Here is a 21,141-nt window from a genome sequence, read left to right on the forward strand (position 1 = left end):
AAGAAAGCTGGTCGCAATCCATCACGATTTTTAAACCCAAACAGCTACTAAGAATTCCAAATTTCTCAAAGGTATTATGACCCATTTGTGAAGATCTAAAAGAAAAGCTTCATAGAATCCCATACCCGTCTGCTAATAATAAACTCAAACATAAAATGCCCCCAACAAGCCAAATGCCCTAGATTTATAGGTCCAATTTTTATTTTAGGAGCAGCCAATATGGATGACCTGGGATTTAACCCATATCATGATACATGACCATAGAAATAATTTATAGCAGACAGCCATTGGCACCAAACTCTCTATAGTTTCAGTCCTTACATCTCCCTATTATCTACCTTAGAAAGCAAATTTGTTTTTGATTTCAACAGAAGACCTCAAACAGACAAACCAAGACATTTGAGGTTGAAAAAAATTCCCAAGTTCCCCATTCCTTGCAAAGTAGTTTCCATTTATCTGTTTTGAATTAATACGATAAAAGCCTCATGAACAAACCATCTGCAGGCAGCTGTTCCCACAGAGAGTTGCAAACTGTATGGCACGAATCCCTTAGTTCTCATTCTTTGGGTCTTTTTTTCCATTTTGAGTGGATGTTATTAAAAACAAAAAGACGTGAGGAAATTAAATACAGTGATCAGCTGTAGGATTTCCAAAAAAAGTATTTCAGCTCGTATTACACTATTGCTAGTCTCTGAAACTCTTTGTACTTCATGGTACATAAATAACCATTATATGAATATGGTTCTATATCTTCCGGTAATTTTTGTAAGAAATGTTTTTTTAAAAAATCCCAATATTTAATGTAACTTTACTGTTACCAGCAGATTACTGCAAAGCAATTCATATGTTGTTGTTGTTGTTGTTGCTCATCTTCTCACCACTGCAAAAGGTATTTGACTGGTTGCATGTAATGCTTAAACATTCTATTTAATTAATATAATTTATATCCCACCTTTCTTTTAGTATGGGACCACAGGTACTAAATAATGCATACGACCAGTATATAATGCTGGCGTGAAGTTAGAATTGAGGATTTAGTTGTATGCTGATATGTTTTCATGAGCCTGATAATGGCTTCATGACCTATATTGTTTTCTGTACTCTGTTTTTGTGCTATGCTATAAATGTTGTAACTACAATATTATGTGCCCAGGGCAAACAATAAGAAGTTATGGTTGCATACAGGAGAGGAGATTCCATCTGAACATTAGGAAGAACTTCCTGACTGTGAGAGCCGTTCAGCAGTGGAACTCTCTGCCCCAGAGTGTGGTGGAGGCTCCTTCTTTGGAAGCTTTTAAGCAGAGGCTGGATGGCCATTTGTCAGGGGTGATTTGAATGCAATATTCCTGCTTCTTGGCAGGGGGTTGGACTGGATGGCCCATGAGGTCTCTTCCAACTCTTTGATTCTATGATTTGATTCTATGATTCTAGTGTCACACCATGAGAACATCCTTTTAAACAATACACAGGTTATAGATACATTCTGTGCTGGCCACACAGACTTCAGATAAAGATTACCACTTACGCATTACATATTAGTCATGTACACTTTGTCTTTGTCTGCATAACTCTGAAATTCTATAAAATAGTGGTGCTTGAAATAAATGTTTTCTATCTTGACAAGGGCTGTGGATAGGTTGAGCCAAAAGCAGTGCTAGGGCTTGGAAGACCTTTTGGCCAAATATACTGCCTTCCTGCTCAGTTTCAGGACTCATTCCAGCTCCGTGTTACACTTGGGAAATACAGTACGGCTGATATTTCAGCCCTACCTAACATAAAAGACCCCACAAAAAGGCCAGGAGTCCTCTCACACATTGCATGTATGTCTCTGCTTCTGTAGCTTGGGTCTTTGAAAAAAAATCAAGAAAATCACAATATATGTGTTATTCTATGGAAAAGGTACTTCCCACCACAGCCAGCAAAGGAATGGGAGAAGAGAGCAAATGATTTAAGTGGCTATGTGTGTGAAATGAATTATAGGTAAAACCCAACAGACTCGACAAGATTTTTTTAGTGTAAAACTGCCATCAGTTCTAACCTATTACAGTCAATGGTGAAATTGTTGCCCATTCACAAGCTACTGGGAAGAGCATCCTACATATTAGGAAGGTAGCAGAAACTCTGGGAAAGCACAAAGGGCATCTTCCTCCAAATGGCTGTGCAATGAGGAAAGAAAAGGACAGAAGTAATGAACAGAAGAAAGGATCTCGAGAAGAAAAATCTGGGAGAGAGAACTGATGGAGGAGGAGATATGCACAAAAAGCAAGGCTATAAAGCATCACAGGCTGATCAGAAACCAGTCGGTAAACTATTGGCTGCAGACTTAGTTCATAATTCAGTGGTCAAAGCTATTCTTACCTGGGATGAATCTGCTTTAGCAATTTCTGTAGCAGCAGCCAGCACACCACAAAGGTTCTCTCCATTTTCTTGAACCAGAAGGTAGGCTAACAGAAGGAAAACGTGGATAGGGACCTGGGTTGTAATGGGAAGCATTGATCTCACAGAAGATAACCAGTCAGATGCAGCAGAATTTTCTCTCAGAAGCCCAAGGATCTTCCAAGTAGTGTGCAATGAACCATAAACACTGGTTATGGGGAAGAAGCAGTCATAAGAGGCCTAAGACAAATGAAGAAAACTATATTAGAACATTGACAATCCCTTCATTAAAACATTTTAGCCCACCAACTTTCTAATATGCACCCCTAAAACCAAAATTAAATTGTGATTTGTCTAAAAAGCATGTGTGAGTAGCAACAACAAAAAAGTAGCTGTGAAAACTTCTCCTTCCACATACATTACTGACATTCCTGTTGATAAACATGGGTTCATTTTCTAAAGTGGGGACATACAGTGGGACTTTGGTATTGGCTGGGATTTGGTTCCAAGGCACACACACACAACTATGGATACAAAAATCCCTGGATGATGAAGTCCTGTTTTATACAACAGTGCAGTCAAATGGTATATAAAATGGCCAAATAAAGGTTTGCCTTTTTGTATTTGTTTTAAATATTTCAAACAGTTATGTCTGATTCATGGATATAGAGGGCTAACTGTATACCACAAACCCTTTTCAAAGTTACCATTGTAAGAAAGAATTACAGTTCAATCAGAAAAGTCTTTCCCATATTTAGAGCCCCAAGCAAATACCTTCCATGACATGACATATTCAAAGAATAGTTCGTATAAAACTGTGACTTTTATTTCCTGTGCTGGTCTATGACCGAAATAAATGATTTGATTTGATTTGAAGAATAGAGCTTATAAGTATTAATTTACCATTCAGTAATTGGTTTGATGGGTCTGCTTTAAGTGGAAGCAGGAACTGGATTTCATTCAAGGCACAGAGAGGTATATGTGAAAGGCAGAGTTAGCAAAAATCACTCTACCCTTCCATTTACACAAAATGATGTGCAACCAGAGATCGAAGCTAATGTGCAGGATGGTCTCCAGGCCAAAATCCAAAGGGACCATAGTAATGAACCACAAATCATGTCAATTCAAAGTAGTATTGTAGATTGGGAATCACCTGAACATGATCTGGTTCCAGTACACGAGTAATGTTTCCCAAGATCAGAAACACTTGAGGGAAAGTAATGGTGCACTACCTGCCCAAGAACGGTGGGTCCTTTTTACTATTGAAACTCAACCACATCCTGGCCCAAGTTTTTAGTCTTCATTGGTGCCTTAGATAGTCAGGTGAGTTAGTTGACAGAAAAAAGCCATTCCACCATTGGCTTCTCTGTCTGCCTTTCACTCTATTCTCTCCTCCCATCACCTTTCTTGTTAGACTGAGACTTCTCAGGGATCTGTCTCTTTCTATACAAAGTATCTGAGCACATGGCAAGGTTTGGAGTCCTACATTTTGTTCTTCTCCTTTGAGCATGGAGAGACGAGAGACCTCATCACATTGAGGTCCATATGGTGAGTGATATCAGGATTTGCCATGCTACTAGTGAGATAGTTGACTCAGGCAATAAACACTGGAGGACAGGGAGCAGTGGCAATGTGAAAGACATAACACTGTCTACCATATATACAGTCCTCTCGTACTCTCACCCTTTTTGCCCTTTTACTAGTATGGTATTTAGGTAAAATTTCACTACCAGTCTACTTTTTTTCTGGGAAATATAGTAGGAGGACTGTCTTGTCTTTTACCTGAGAAGGCAAAAAGTCATTAGCCAGTAACTGGGTAAGAACAACAGCTAAATAAATCACAGTTAAACAAGCCAAATAGCATTTAGTTCAGATTCATGGTAAGACAAGGTGAGAGAATAAAAATGAAAGCAAAGAAGAGAATATATAGCTAAGGGTGGTGTCAACTAGTTTCCAGTAGCACTTTCCTATGTCCTTTTAGAAGAGTTACTGAGAAGTCATGGCAAGCCAGAGTCTGAGGAAGAACAATTCTCAAGCCTATCAATGGCAGTTGAGGAGGACTGCAACAAGTGTAATGTATGTCAAATATGCTAGGTTCAGCCTCTAGCATTTCCAGATAGGGCTGGGAAAAGTTCCTATCTGTAGAGTTGCAACCAATCACTAGTGACAGCATGAGGTTGGATAAACCATGTATCTGACTCAGTATACAGTCTTAGCTGGCTCTTGTGTTTCAGATCTGCCAAGACATTTTTTTAGCAGCAGCCTGAGTGGTTCTAAAGAATGGCACACACCCATTTTAATTATATTGCTCAATGTAATGTAAATTCATTTTGGATAATGGGAAGTATAATGCTCCTGTACTTTAAATGACCTTTTAAAAAGCCATTTCAGGCAGACAAATATTTTAAAACCGCTTTCCCTCCTTGTTTATCGCTTTCAATTATGGCACACTGAAAATTAAGATCCAGCCACCTGCAAAGTTGCCACTTTGACTAATGGAACAGCTTAGAGGCAAATGTGCCCCCTTCATGACTCCCAGTGGGCTCCTACTGTCTTCTACTGTTTTTATTCTGTGAGCAGGACAGAGTGGACTTATTTTTGTGGGAACCCAGTAATACAAGTCAAATGATTGTTCTTGCCCCATTGAGCATAATATAGGACCTACATTTGAATGGACAAGCAAAAGACTGCACAGTAAGTCATTTTCCAGCAGCCCCCAAAATACAACCTTGAGCAGATTGCAATTTTTAAGATAAAGGCCACCAGGGTTACTGTTCTCCAATCTGAAATATTCCAAATTAAGAAAGTTATATCATATTTGGATCTTAGGGTAGGGGATAATCTGTCAATGGGCTACTGACCAATTTCTGGGAGATGCTCTAAATGCCTCCTGTTTTGCAAAGTGCTAAACCAAACAGACCTGTGTAAGTAGCTAGGTGGTACACAGCTGCTATCTATTCCTAGCTGCTTGTTTATAATTTTCTCTGGAAAATATATCTGTAAAATGCCTGTATTTCCTATGTGTACATATCTGTCAATTCACATTTCATATTAGATTCTGAAGAGTCCGAAGCAGTGTACAACTACTGAAGTTATTGGTGAAAGATCACTTAACACTTATGTAGACCCTGTTGATTCAAACTTTAGTTAGGATTAACAAAAGGATTCATACCTTAATCTACAGCAGGTGGGAAATAACACAATCTTTACTATCGAATTTGCTTGTTAAGAATGCTGCCAGGTGCCATTGATCAACATCACTAGTGTTTCATAATTCTCTTCCCTAGTGCATAATATTAAAATTCCAGGTGTGCCCTTAAAACCAAAGTAGGTGCTGCAAGATAGGCTGTTTTTAATCTATGGACATTCATGAACCATGACTTTACTTCTGGTTAACGCCTCAATCACTTAGCCACTATACTGTGGAGTGAACTGCAGTGGTTACCGCAGCCAAGTGGGGAACATGTGGTTGTCCAGATGGTTTGAACAGCCCTCACTAGCTTTAACCAACAAGAGGAATGAGGGGAGCTGAAGACAAACAACATCTGAAGTGCCACACATTGTTGACCCGATTTAACAAGTGTAGCCCTTGTAAATTTAAGTGATCCAAACAATATGCACTGACTTGCAAAGTGCCCCTCAGAATCTGGTACTCCATCTCACCACAAAAAGAATCCACATTTTATTGCTGGTTCTCATATAGTGCTACGTTTGAAGCGGGGGAGAAACTGAGGATCAGGAAAGCACTGACTATTACTACAGTATGACCCTATGTAGCCGTGGAACCAATCTCCACCGTTTCAAGTATCCACAGGAACATTCCAGGGCCTCCAGGCGATTTTATGATATGCTACCACCGGAAGTTATCATAGAATCAGCTTGGAGGACCTAGCATAATCCTAGAAATGATGCATGTTTAAGAATTTTCTAAGTCTCCTGGGAGACACTATAGCGACTTTTGGCAGAAGTCACTCATTTCATTAAAATTCCCTACTATCTACAGTTTTCTGGTTCTATGTTAAGTTCATGAATATATGGTATCCTCTTCCCAGCAACATAAAAATGGAAGTCTGGAAGCAGGCAAAGAAATTTCACCGTTTGCTTTTTCTCTTTCAGTTCTTCCTGCTGTGCAATTTCTAGAAGATTAATGGCCAACTGTTGTCTAGTGGCACCTCCATCCTTCTCAGTCATGTACTCCTCTACCGCTGTTGAGGATAAGATCTGTAATGCAGGCATCACCAAGATAAGAGCTGCTGTCTGAGTCTTCTTGGTTTCAGGACAGGAAAGGATCTTGATGGCTAGAAGAGAAAGAGTAAAACCAAACTTGGAACTTTTAGAATAGAGGTGTCAAACTTGTGGCCCTCCAGAGGTTTCAGACTCCAATTCCCAGCAGCCTTAGCCAGCTTGTCCCTCTAGGTGTTTTGGGCTTAGCTCCCAGGAATTCTGGGACCTAATGTCCAAAACACCTGGAGGGCCACAAATTTGAAACCAGTAATCTCAAAGATACACTAGTTCAGAAGAGGACACTGCTCTTGCTCCAAAATCTCAGACAGAAGGGCCAATTGGATGTTATTTTCTCATTTAAAAAGTAAATACTGTCAACACTTTCTTCCTCAATATTTCACATATTTCCAAAATCCATCTTCATCTCATGCTGAAAAGAATCACATTATTATTATTATTATTATTATTATTATTATTATTATTATTGATAAGACAAAGCTCCAAAGAATAACCTCCATCACTGCAGCTCCATCACATAACTGCAGCTTCAAGAAAGATCAGATAACAGAGACAGCTTTCATATCACTTGGAACTGTTGGAAATACTGTACCATATCTTGCAAATGCAAAACAAAGAGTCTTTTGGCACCTTAAAGATGGACAGAATTTACCTGGCTTACATTTTTGTGGATTTTGGCCTGCTTTACCAGATGCATAGACTATGAAAGCTCAATACTTCCAAAACGTTTTAGTCTTCCAAGTGCCAGAAAATGTTTACTGAAATAGGCCAATGTGGCCAACTCCTTCCCATAGCACCAGCATGTCAGAATGTTGACTCCATTATGTGTCATTTCTTGAATTCCATCTCCATTTTCATATTTGTTCATATGAGTTTAGAGATGAGTAATTTTTTGTACACAGAATGTTGTACTAATGTTCCATGTGCATTTTCATATCGTATGTACTGTTTATTTTCATGTATGAGTTTACATTTTAAAATCCACAAATCGACTCTAAAAACCTAGGCTGAGTAATCCACAAGTGAATGTAAGTACTGCACCTTAATAAAGGTAAAGGTTTTCCCTTTTAAGTCTAATCGTGTCTGACTCTGGGGGGGTGGTGCTCATCTCCATTTCTAAGCCGAAGAGCCAGCGTTGTCCCTAGACGTCTTCAAGGTCATGTGTCCGTCATGACTGCATGGAGCACCATTACCTTCCCGCAGGACCAATACCTACTGATCTACTCACATTTGCATGTTTTCAAATGACTAGGTTGTCAGAAGCTGTGGCTAACAGCAGGAGCTCACCCACTCCCCAGATTCGAACTGTCAACCTTTCAGTCACCAAGTTCAGAAGCTCAGCAGTTTAACCCGCTGCACCACCAGGAGCTCCAAGTATTGTACCTTAACTTTTATCAAAAAGTAACCATTGCTTTCTCTCAATAGAATGGTAAAAGGCAAGAGCTTAATCCATCCTAGGAGAATCTTTTAAAAGCACTGACTTCCTATACTCTGCCTGTCCCAGTGCTGCTTCTAGCCTTTTTTAATGCCTAGGAGGATAAATGGTAATGGCCAGTGATGACTGACTCCAAAGCTGCACTAGTGCTTTCCCCTCTATGTGAAATGATCTGCAACATATCCATGGGTCATATCAAAATCCATAATTTTGACCCCCAAAACCTCCCCTCGACTTATAAATCAAACTGCCTGATATGCAAGCATATATGGTATGTACTTTCATTACATATGTATGTATAGCAACTCATCTGCTTTCCCTTGTAACAGACACAAAACATTATGTAGAAATAATATTAGAAATATTTTATTTAAAAAATGTTCTCATTTCCAATCTGACTTCTGATAATGACCTGCAAATCTAGAAACAGGAGAATGAACATATCCCAACTTACATTTCTGGCTGTTGCTTTTGATAAAATGGACAAGAGGAACATCAACAGTTCTTTTGTTTTAAGCGTCTTACCTAGTTTTAAGATTGGCTTTTGCTGACTGGCTGGAGCCTGCAACAGAAGCAAACCTAATCCAATTATGGTCATTTCAAGTGGAAACCCCTAAGAAAAAGCGAAAATATTTCAATTAATTTTTTCAGCCTTTGCAATCTTTGGAAATATCTGGAATGACCCTAAGCCTATCCATGGGTCATATCTAAATCTATAATTTAGTCACAAAACCTGCTCTCAATTTATAAATGATGTCCACATATACTCAAATATATACATTACCTCTTTTAGAAGCTCCATATTTTCTTCCATTAAGCAAATTAAAGATGAACATTCCCTTGTGAGCTGCAGGGAAACCTCACAGAAACACAGAAGTTGCAGGGAGAGATGGCATAACTGGACTTTCCAAACATTAGGGAAGCGCAGGAGACTCTGAAATAATTCCTGCAGAAAAAGGAGTGTTTCTGTGACCTGCGACAGATCTTTTACCTGGAGAAGGGAAACAAAATAATCAATCATACATGTCACCACCCATTGACAGTAAGGTCATATGGCAACTACTATGTGCAAAAGAGCAGTTGCCACAAATCAAAACAATACATGGCACTTTCACATAACACTTTCTCACCTTGTTAAGTTTCCATGTTCAGGTGCAAATAATCAAGTGCAATCCTACCTGTGTGAAATGCCCTGCATATCAATATTATTCAGAGCTTGTGTCTATTGTATTTTAATCTTTGTGTATTTTATAGAAATATGTTTTAATATATGCATTTTATTGAATGTATTTTATGATGACAGTGTATTTTAACTGTGTTGTGCCTTGCCTTTAGCCATGAGAGGTGGGTAACAAATATAAAAATGTTGTTGTTGTTGTTGTTGTTGTTGATCCTCTCCAGAGACCCTGCTGCCTGTCCTAAGAGAGGCTTTGTTTTTTTTATTATTAGCAAAAATCTATGAATAATAATGAAAATAATACTCCAAACTACTAAAAACTTCCTAACGACAATTACTACACTACAAACTACTACAGCTAAAAAAGCAGATACAAAACCGTAATAGATTACAGGAGAAAAAAATAAATAAGTTAAAGTTGACTTTCAGCTTTCCTGCTTTCTTACTTTCCTACTAATAGTGCATATGATACTAAATCCTATTTCTCCTGCAATCACACTGCTTCACAATTCTATTTATTTTTCTAAAACTACTAATTCTCGAACCTCATGATGACAATGAAGGACTTTGTAGATTAGTAAACAATACAGAGCTTTCTCAGTAGCAGCACCATGATGAAGAAATTTCTTTCCAAAGGAAGTTGGATTGACGACATTCCTTGTGAACCTCTGGCAGTCATGACTGCATCGTTTCACATGCCTCAGCCCCTTATAAACAGCATTGAAACAATTTTGTAACCTGTTTTAAAAACAATATTAATTTTTTAAAAAGAATTTTAATGAGTTTTAAATAATGCTTTATATGTGCTGCATCTATTCGGGACCCTAACATGCCGAGATATAATTATTACTAATAAATAATGAACTATTAATAAATATATATTTTTTTCCAATTCCAGCAGACCTCACCTCTGAGGATGTTTGCCATAGATGCAGGCGAAACGTCAGGAGAAATGCCTCTAGAACATGGCCATATAGCCCGAAAAAACCCACAAGAACTGAGTGATTCCGACCATGAAAGCCTTCGACAATACAATAAATAGTCAGTTTCATACACATTTGATAGTAGAACAGATATTGGAATATGTATAACTGACACAGTGTTGCAGGAATGAAAAAAAGGTGTTTGCCTAAAATTTAGTTAATAATAAAAATAATTTTATTTCTTACTCGCCTCTCCTCGTGGCTCGAGGTGAGTTAGATAATAATTAAATCACATAAAACTTTGCCTCCAATAACAATATGTCTTAAGTCAGTCCTGCACTGTCTCCACTTAGCAAAGTGCTATCATAACATAAGTGAGGAAAGTGGCAGGAATTCCAACCTGAAAATACGGAACCAAGTCACAAAGGAGCTGAAGGAGGTGGCGCTCGAGGGCATTGGGTTCCTCCTTGTTCTTAGGTCCTCGTGATTGAAGCAAGACTCGAAGTAGGGCCATCCTTAACTCAGCGTGTTCTCGCAACTGGCAAGGCTCACAGAACAGGTATCTCAGAAATGGCCTCATTATAGAAACACAGGCACTCTCTTTGCTGCAGGTGAAGAAACATGTGTGGTCAATGACACAGAATCCCAAATGTATAAAAGCAGTACCCAAAACAAGCAAAGTTTTCACCACAACGTCTGTGGTTGAAATGATATAACAATCACAATGAAGTCATTAAGAAAACAGAAAAGATTTTCACCATGTTTTTGATATTAGACTCACTACCCTGAGTTCTTAAGCAGAAAAAGTAGGATATAAACTGAATAGAGGAGATTGCCAACTTTCATAAATAGTTTAGCAGTTTTACCCAGCCAGTTTTAAGTATTAATTTTAAACTCTTGTTTGTGTTGAATCTCTGTTCTGTGTATTTTAATATGTATTTTATAGAAATACATTTTAATATGTATCTTTTATAGAAATATGTATATTTATAGAATGTTTACAATGTTTATGTGCTTTAATTATGCTGTAACCTGCCTCAAGCCAAGATGACAGGCCAGTAAGAGATAAAATTATTATTATTATTATTATTATTAAATCATTATTATTATGATAATGTTTTAAATTGATTTTTAACTTAATGGTTTTTATTTAATGTGTAATGTTGTGATATATTGTGTATGTACTGGCATCGAATTGCTGCCAATGTAAAACGCCCTGAGTCCCTCTCTGGAGATAGAGAAGGACAGGATACAAGTGTTGGAAACAAATAAATATTATTTGTGTATAGAATTCGTTATTTTTTAGTTGGGATATTATACGTTTTATCTTTAGTTCATAATAATGGTAGATAGAATCATTTTCTTTTTTCCCCCTTCTCTCCCTTTAATGTGCATTTTTTTATTTTGTATATGTTTGTATATATTCATAATATGTTTTCTTTTTTAACATGAAATCAAAATTGCATATTAAAAAAGAGGGGGAAAAGGAGCATTGGAATTGAACCCAGTAGTAGCTTTACATTACGTAAAAACATTTTTAAAAGTAAAAGGCAAGGCACTCTATTTGCACCCGTTTCCTCCTATCACACCATTGCCAGCAAGATTCCTGTGTACCATGTCTTGTTCAATCAGGATAGGATTGTGTATGTGTTTTATACTATATTGTACTTCTTTATTTCATTCATTCACTTTCTAGTGACCTAAGAATAATAATCTATTACTATTTTTCTGTGAGAGTCCTAAACATCAGGAACGGTTTTCCAAGGGTTATAAAGAACAGCAAGAGCTAGTTTGGCCTGGTGTTTTGAACACAGTGGTTCTCAACCTGGGGTCCCCAGATCTTTTTGGCCTTCAACTCCCAGAAATCCTAACAACTGGTAAACTGGCTGGGATTTCTGGGAGTTGTAGGCAAACATCTGGGGACCCCAGGTTAAGAACCACTGCACTAGACTCTTAAATCTGGGGAATAGGGTTCAAACCCCATGAAACCCCATTGAGTGACTTTGGGAAAGTCACATACTTTTAGCCTCAGAAAACTCAACGATAGGTTTGCCTATCACCATAAGTCAGTAGCAATTTGTAGGCAAACAAGAACAATAGGAAACAGCACCAAGTTGAAAAGTGGCAAAATGCAGGTACTCTGTCTCGCATCAGAATAAATTCATTGTGGTAGTGCAAAGCCTCAAGAGGTTTCAATTCCACAAGGTGTAGTTTCAGGGCAGGCAAAATGAGGGTTCTCTCTCCAGAAATGAGAATTATTTCCCTCCCTTGAAATTTCCATTCTGTCCCAAAATTTTAAACATTGAGCAAGACACTAGAAAGCATTCACATCTAGAAATTTTCTGTTGGCCATGTTCTCATTCCCTTGGTAACTTTAGCCATGTCTTTTCATTGGGAGCTTGAAGTATATTTGTTTATGTCAAATTGTGTTTTAGGTTACTGCAGCGCTAGACATGTGGGAACTGAAGGAAAATTTGGAAGGGCAGAATCCTTATTTGGAGTAGCAATGTCCTCATATTACTCATTCCGCCATAATTATTATCACTGCAAGTCCTGCAGTACACTGTAGGTGGTAAGACATAAAAGACGGGAGATCTCCTACATGAAACACATACACACTCGACAATTTTATGTGGAAGAATGTTGCATTGTTTGAAGAGTACGATTATATATAACGAATAATGACAATAACCTTTTTCTGTATGTTGATAACTATTCAAGGCATTTCTTTGTTCTTGCATCTCTACTTATTCTCCCATACATGGAGGAAACATGTCTGCAAATGTATGACAAAATATACTTTCTTTTAAGCCTATGGTTTGGAGTATGGTATATTTATCTCTCCTCCTCAGGTAATACATTTAGAGGCTAGTTTCACCTACCTTTCAGGGCATTGCTGGAAAAAGGTTGTCATATGCTGCAGAAGAATGGGCCAGCAGTCAGGTCTGTTTTCAAGAATGGTAATCAGGGGATGAGGAGAGTTTCTGAAAATGGTTTTAAAATAAAGAAAAATAGATAATGGGATATGCAGTTTTGATTAACCTACACATACAATACAATGCCTATATTTATGGGATCAGTATCTACAGACTTATTTATAAATATCCAATAAAATATGTAATCTCTGGTGCTGTTTTTGGTCCTCCTGCATGACTATGTTACTCTTGGGCCAAAAGTCATTTCAATAGGGTTTGCTATTACACACAGTTTCACATGAAGTTCAGGAATGTATGCACTGTGGCTACTGTATTGTATGCAGTTACATTTGCTGTAGCTTTCTGTGTATTCCAGCCTGCAGAATTACAACTGCAAATAAGGAAATTTAAATTTTAGTACATATTTGAACAAAACATGAAATTATTTTTTTCTGGTCTTCCTCCTGCCCAGACTAGCCCAAGACATTGGTGTCTGTGACAAAAGACATGACTGGGTACACAGACAGACAGAGTCCATGTATAGAAGCAAAAAGGAGTGGTAGGTGATCTAAGGTCCATACTGCTAACAGGAGAACCTTCTGTGGCAAACCTAAGGCACCAAACTACATTAAGAAAACCAATAGTTTATTGGATATGTGTATCCATGTCCTCTGAGGGAAAAAAACAGCCATAGTTCACAGATAAGACAAGCAGCTTCCTCTGTCAAGGGCCCCCAGTGGTACTGTGGGTTAAACCACTGAGCTGCTGAACTTGCTGATCAACAAGTCGCAGGTTCGAATCCAGGGAGCAAGGTGAACTCCCCTGTTAGCCTCAGTTTCTGCCAACCTAGCAATCTGAAAACATGCAAATGTGAGTAGATAATAGGTACCGCTTCTGCGGGAAGGTAATGGCGCTCCATGCAGTCACGCCGGCCACGTGACCTTGGAGTTGTATACTGACAATGGTGGCTCTTTGGCTTAGAAATGAAGATAAGCACCAACTCTCAGAATCAGACACGACACAGGGGAAAATCTTTACTTTTACCATTACCTCCCTCTGTTACCTCACAACGTCTGTCCCTTAATGCTCATCCTAATAATTATTAGTAATCCAAGTAGGATTATTTAGTTAGGTCTATTAATGTTCAAGATCAATCAATCAATTGAATAAAGGGAGAAAGGAATATGGGGCTTTGTAGTTTGGTGAGGACTAGAGCTCTCTGTCTGAAACTTCCAAATACTCTTCCCTAAAGTGACAATCCCAGGATTTCACAGAATGTAGCCAAATCACTTAAAGTGGTATCATAGTATTATAGTTTTGTAGTATGAAAGAGTCCTCTCTGTTGTTATTTATAAGGACTTCTCTGAATTTAAGGAAATGTTACACTGGAATGAATTCCCAGGATCCCAGTCAATAGCAAATATGTTATACACACTGCAAATGAGACCCACTGATAGTAATGGGACTTTATCTCTGCTGGATGGTCATAGGATTGACTTTGCTACATTTTTGTAACATTATTCCCTTCATTGCCAGAGATCAGAGGGCAAGTGTGATACAGTGGTTGGGATGCTGGACTTAGGAAACGGAGGTTCAAACCATCAGTCATGAAACTGATTGAGTGATACCAGCACAATCATTCTCTCTCATCCTTCCCTACATAATAGACATGTAATGAAAAGTCAAATAGATGTGTTATAATAAAAAGCCTAAATGCTGTAAAGACACCAGATTACCACCTGATCTTGGAAGCTAAGTATCCGTGCTTTGTACTTGGATGGGGCACCATCAAGTAATACCAGGTGCTCTATGCCAGGACTTCTTAAAACATTTTCCACCCAAAAAATGTTTTCACAACTCCAGGTATACAAATATATATAATAAGTATAAAAATAAACATTACTGGTCTTAGACTGTTCACTGACTGAGAGGGAAAAATACAGAAATTGGAATGGAAGAGTGCAGGATCGCAGCAAGCTATGCTGCAACAATTTGCTGCAAATCCCACATGATTAATAACATGAAACATATACAAGATGATGATCATAAGTAGAGGTAAGCAGCATAAGCATTTTGGTAGTGAGCTAACTGATCCCCTATAACAAATGTTGAGAGAGGTATCCCACAGTCTGGCATCATTTCAGCACTTCGCTAACTTTCTTAATTTCTGTTATCCTCTTTCTTAATACTGGTTTCTCTTTGTGAACATATACACACCAACCCCTTTGTCTTGGTTGTGGAGAGGGGAGTATCATTTTTATTAACACCAATCATTTCCCATTTTCTAGTAACATCCCCTTCCCAAAGATTACATTTCTGAATGGCTCCAACCAGTATGATAATAAGACTACCTTCTTCCCTATTTTGTTCTTTGCCAAAATCTCTGGAAAGCAACTGCCTGAATTCTTATATCACAAAGAGATAGCCATTGCAATAAAAAGAAATAATTCTGTGACATCTTAAAGGGTAATTATCACATTTAATGGACTAATATGACTATATTATTAAACATAATTTGTGGGTTTTGCTAAAAAAAAAAAAACCAGATCTCAAAGTGCAACAAAAATAAAAACCAGTGGACTAGGAAGCTTTTCCTCTAAGGAAATACTGCAATACTTGGATGCTAGTGTTTTTGTTTTTTTGGGAGACGGGAGAGGACATAAAATAAGCAAATATAAAAGTTAATTTTCAAAATACAACTACATTCAGGGAGCTATAGTTCAAGAACTATTTTTTTCTGAGCTCTGTCGGGTCCTTGATGCATCTGCCCCATGCCCCACAAGCAAGTAGTCAACTTCTCTGAATCTTGAACATAAATTTGCAAAGCATAATAGGCAGCGTTTCACCAAGGACTGAAACCAGAAATGAAGCACAATCCCCAAAAACCAGGGACAGCTGAACAATACAGCTTGATGGTTCTCTAAAGGAAATAATGCTAGATGTGATGTTAAGCATTCTGTGCAACACAGGTTTCAAAAGATTGCATTAAAGCTTCAGACTTCTAAAAATAGCAGTTTCTTAAAATCTGCAAGGAGGAAAAATTGATGCAATTTCAATAGATGTTAGGCATTTCTGGATTGTGCTGTAATGAATGCATCATACATTTTCAACAGTAGGACCTATTGCATCCAGGAGTGAACTATTTGGGCCTTCCTCAACAGAGTAGGGGGTGAAAAGTTACAATTATTTTTCCAAGTTAAAAACATCTTTCTTAACTGCTAGAAAACCCCATTGGGAAGAATAAAAAAGCAGCAAGACTTCGTACAATTTTCCACAGCACTCAAATGTCTCACTATCTCACTAACACTGATAATTTATCTGTGTTGCAGATAAATTATTCTGCACAAAATAGGTTTCCAGTGCAGAAAACATTTTTTCTTTCACAAGGAACTCATTTTCTCTGCAGAAAACGAGTTTCCAATGCCAAAGTCCATGTGGATTTTGACACAAAGTAATTCCTCCATCACTCTTAGAATACAGGGAGACTGCTGTGGAGAAATATTCATTTTCTCTCACAGCAGGCGCAAAGCTACAAAAGTATTCATCTTTGAAATAATGAAGAATTTACAATTCCTATTCCAGATGTTTTAGATTACAACGCCATCAAAATAGCCAAAAGCTACACCTGCTAAGAATGGAAACCTATTGAGGAAAGCTGGACTACTCTTTCCAATAAACTGGTGTGCTCATTACTGTTTGCAATACTACTCATAAATTATTCTTTGTGATCTTATTGAGAATCTGAGTGGCCTGAAGCAATTTGTGTTATCTAAAAAGTTGCAAGTATCACCATTACAACAAAGTAAAGGGGAGGGCATAAAAAAGACATGGTAGTTTTCTTTATGTACACAGCACATAAATCTGAAAAGAAAATTGTCATGCATGCTGCCTTTCCAAGACATTAAGTATATTGTTTCTGTTTTGTTTTGGTTAAAAAAAAAAACACAAGTTCTGGATCACATGAGAGTCCTTTTCAAACAATCTCTTTCTACATAAAGAAATCCATAGTGGATAAAGTGGTGTCACCTCACATTATATGCTCAGTTAACCTTGCCTTGAGTACCTGAACAGGGTAGTCTTTACCAATCTGGTGCATACCTCCTGACTAGTCTACAACACCGATCACCTGACAACTGTGGTTCTATATATCCGAGACACACCATGCTAGAGAAAGCTGGAGCACGGCTCTAGCAACCAGTAAGTAAAACAGGTTCCACTGCTATAATTGTTTTAATGCTTTCTATAATGCATTGAGCTATAGAAATATAGTTTATAGTCCTTACAGAGCATAATGCCATACCATCTATTGTCAAAGCTGTATTAAATCAATGAACAATTGCTTTTTCTTTACTATCATTTCGCAGAGTGATAGTGCATCTATTTAATATCTATTTAATCCCATTATAACTTCCCCAAGAAATGGTTCCATCTTACAACATCATGGGATTTGCAGTTTGAAGGGGCACTTTGAATTCTTTCCTAGAAGAGTTTTCTTCAGCAGGGAATTTTAGGTTCTGCGCCCAAATACAAATTCCATGGTCAAAAGAACAGAATCACCAGTTGGATTGAAGTATAATTGTATACAGCCAGTTTTCAGGCTACAGCTACCTGGACTCCAAATTCATGGAAACAACCAACCATGAATGAAAACATTCCATTAAAAATAGCATTAAACTATTCAACTAAAAGAAATGTGAAGCCTCACATCCTTCCCCTACCTGGTGGCCTCAAAGGAGGACCCGGAAGGAAGCTGTTATGCAGTGCTCCACTGCAATGGGAAAAGAAGCCACAGAAGTAGAGCAAGAGAAAGACAGTGGGAAAGGAAGAAAAAGAAATGGAGGAGCTCATACTGGGGCTCATGCCATGCACATGGCGTTGGTTAAGGATACACACTGGGGTGGTGGTGTGCAAGGGATTGGTTGGCATGCAAGCTCCCTTCTCATTTTGAAGGAGTATATAAGGGAATTGAGCATGCACTTTTTTGGTATTTGAGAAGGGTTCTGGAGCCAATTCTTCACGGAGAATAGAGGGTCACTTGTACTGTAGATACTCCACATCAGTACAAAAAATAATCAAAGTAAGATTGTCTGAAGCAGGCTGCAAGATTTAAATCAGGGGTCTACAAACTTTTTAAAAAGAGGGCCAGGTCACAGTCCCTCAAACTGTTGGAGGGCCGGATTATAATTTGAAAATACATGAATGAATTCCTATACACACCACACATATCTTATTTGTAGTGCAAAAAAAACCCACTTAAAAACAATACAATAATTAAAATGAAGAACAATTTTTAAAAATATAAACTTATTAGTATTTCAGTGGGAAGTGTGGGCCTGCTTTTGGCTGATGAGATAGGATGGTTATTGTTGTTGTTGTGTACTTTCAAGTCATTTCAGACTTAGGTTAACCTTGAGCAAGGGCTGGGGAAATGACCTTGGAGGGCCATATCCGGCCCCCCGGGCCTTAGTTTGAGGACCCCTGATTTAAATACTCAATAAAATTACATTTAGAACACTATCTGAATATTCCACTTCCGTTACCTTTAAGAAGAATATATACTAGGGCTAGATTTGACAACTCGGTATTATGATGCAAACCAGGCACTACAGTAACATCCCAAGAAGTGAGAGATTCTGCGTATGGAGATAACAAACTGTGGAAGATATCAAACATTTTTTGATTGACTGTCCAGCATATACTGATCTTTGATACAGATATTTACATCCATTACTATCCAACTTTAGGTTCCCCAACAGAAATGACCTTCTGACATTTCTCTTTCAAGGACAGGAAAGATCCACCATAATCAGAGTAAGCCTTTTTATTCTGAGAGCTATCAAGAAAAGAGCACATTTCCCAAAAGAAGAACCAAGAAAATATTATTCTGACTATAAATAGAAGGGCAGCTGCTATCCTCTCCGTTTATTTTATTTTTTCTTTTGCCTTGCCTTTTACTTGTGTTGTATTTTGAAATGGTCATATGACTGGTCAAATAAATAAATTATATATATACTGTAATGTAATATTCACAGGAACCCAGGTGAACTTATTTCAGGAATTCCTCAGTCCAATGTCAAGCAGTTCTATACTGACCAAGAATGTGGAGTTGACTGGGACTCCCTGAACTGCTGCAGGCAGCCACCCAAAGGGACCCCTCTCCCTCCACATCACAGCTGTCCCCAAACATGACACCCACTTATTTGGGTTTTTGGGCACTTTGGTTGACATCATTCATATCTAAGACTTGCCCTGCAACAGATGTGCAGCATGCTACTTCTAAGGTAACAAAACAGGAATTTATGACACAGGAAGAAATCATGGAACCCTCCATGTTGCTGGCCTGCAGCGCTCTTAAGCTCTTGCCAGCAAAGGCCAACTGTGAGATATATTGAGAGCTTCAGTCCAACAACATGAGTGGGTTGCGGGGGGGGGGGGGGGGAGGGTAAGCCTGAGTTATATCAATAGCTGGAAAATTAACTATTAGTTCATCTCACTTTCTGATGTGTGTCTCTAACCAGAAGATAGATATTGTTTGATTTGCATCATAAAGGAAATGTCAGATTGCTTTTCATGTTCTAAGAAACAATGTCAGTGATTGCTATGTATTTTCATGTATAAAGCTCTGAACTTGATTACCTCTACAACCCAGAACCATCCTTTACATTTTTACATATGCATTTTTCCATCAGTGTTCCTCCTGACATGAATTTTAATTCCCAGTTTGGTGATAAGTCAAGAGGTGAACGGGATGAATAAAGTGAGTAAGAGAACAAGCCATCAAACATCAATACTAGCATGGACCTGATGAACAAATTAGGGAACTACTTATTCATTTAATGATCACCTGCTTTTCTCCCAAAACTGGAACCCAATGGGGCTCACAATTTGTTCAAAAAATCAATTACAAATAAAGACACAATACAACAACATTTTAACATTTTTAAAGCACATCAAGTACAGCATGACTCCTTTATCCACAAATTCAGTTTCATTTATTGATATTCCAAAAAAATATTCCACTCAGAAGTTTTGTGGACCTCCAATGTGATTCTATGATATTCCTCTGGCCCAAACATACCACGGAATAGCACTGGAGGGCCTGGAGAAGCTAACCAAGGCCTCTTTGGGTCCTTCAGTGCTATTCTATAGCATGCTTCCAGATCAAGTACAGCCAAAACATTGGGTTTGCCATGGTTTCATGTATTCAGAAAGGTCTTGGAATGAATATCTTGCAGGGGTTGTACTCTGAGAATTACACTCACCCAAATCAGAGACCATAAAATTATGAACCTGCCTTTGATTAAACCAGTATAGGATGATTCCCTGTTCCTTGATCTTCCTGTGGTCAAGGTCCCTCTCCCTTGTTTGGCTTAAGTTACAATTGTTCACCCTCATCCAGTCCATTAAGGATATCAGGCACAAATTTAAGATCCAAACAGTTTTTGGATCTTAAATTAGATGAAATATAGATGAAAACAGGAGGTGAGAACTGGAGGTCATCAATACTCTAATCAAATCAAATCTCCAATTTTTTCATATACCCTATACTAGTGATTCCCAAACTTTGATCCTTCAGTGGGTTGTTGTGAGTTTTCCAGGCTCTATGGCCATGCTCCAGAAGCATTCTCTCCTGACATTTCACCCACATATATGACAGGAATCCCCAGAGGTTGAGGCGTCTGTTGGAAACTAGGCAAGTGGGGTTTATATATCTGTGAAATATCCAGGGTGGGAGAAAGAACTCTTGTTTGCTTGAGGCAAGTATGATGTTGCAATTGGCAACCTTGATCAGCATTTAATGGTCCTGTAACTTCAATGCCTGGCTTGTTGCTGCCTGGAGGTCCTTTGTTGGGAGGCGTTAGCTGGCCCTGATTGATTCTTGTCTGGAATTCCTGTTTTATTAGTGTTTCTCCAGACAATAATCACAGCTGAAGAGGGTTTTTATGGTTGAAAGGCTTGACAGAAAGAAATTGAGGGGTTTACCACCATTTTAGTTAAACAGTGACTCACTTAGCAGGAAACACAGAATGCATTTATTGATCACTGGGTGGAGAGAGATGGGGAAGACCAGAT

The 21,141-nt window shown here is 38.2% G+C and overlaps 1 protein-coding gene across 2 annotated transcripts in view; it reads right to left on the minus strand.

The window, feature by feature from the left end:
- FOCAD (focadhesin) overlaps positions 1-21,141 on the minus strand; it is a 147,167-nt gene that overhangs the window by 113,217 nt on the left and 12,809 nt on the right. For both annotated transcript variants that reach the window (XM_060762447.2, XM_060762446.2), the window contains exons 6-11: positions 13,036-13,137; positions 10,554-10,758; positions 8,838-9,044; positions 8,579-8,666; positions 6,472-6,674; positions 2,359-2,616 (exon numbers count right to left, since the gene is read on the minus strand). In XM_060762447.2, the coding sequence (XP_060618430.2) occupies positions 2,359-2,616; positions 6,472-6,674; positions 8,579-8,666; positions 8,838-9,044; positions 10,554-10,758; positions 13,036-13,137 (1,063 nt within the window). The remainder of the gene's footprint in view (positions 1-2,358; positions 2,617-6,471; positions 6,675-8,578; positions 8,667-8,837; positions 9,045-10,553; positions 10,759-13,035; positions 13,138-21,141) is intronic.

This window comes from Anolis sagrei, chromosome 2 (genome assembly GCF_037176765.1).
Source record: "Anolis sagrei isolate rAnoSag1 chromosome 2, rAnoSag1.mat, whole genome shotgun sequence".
NCBI classification, from domain to species: domain Eukaryota; kingdom Metazoa; phylum Chordata; class Lepidosauria; order Squamata; family Dactyloidae; genus Anolis; species Anolis sagrei.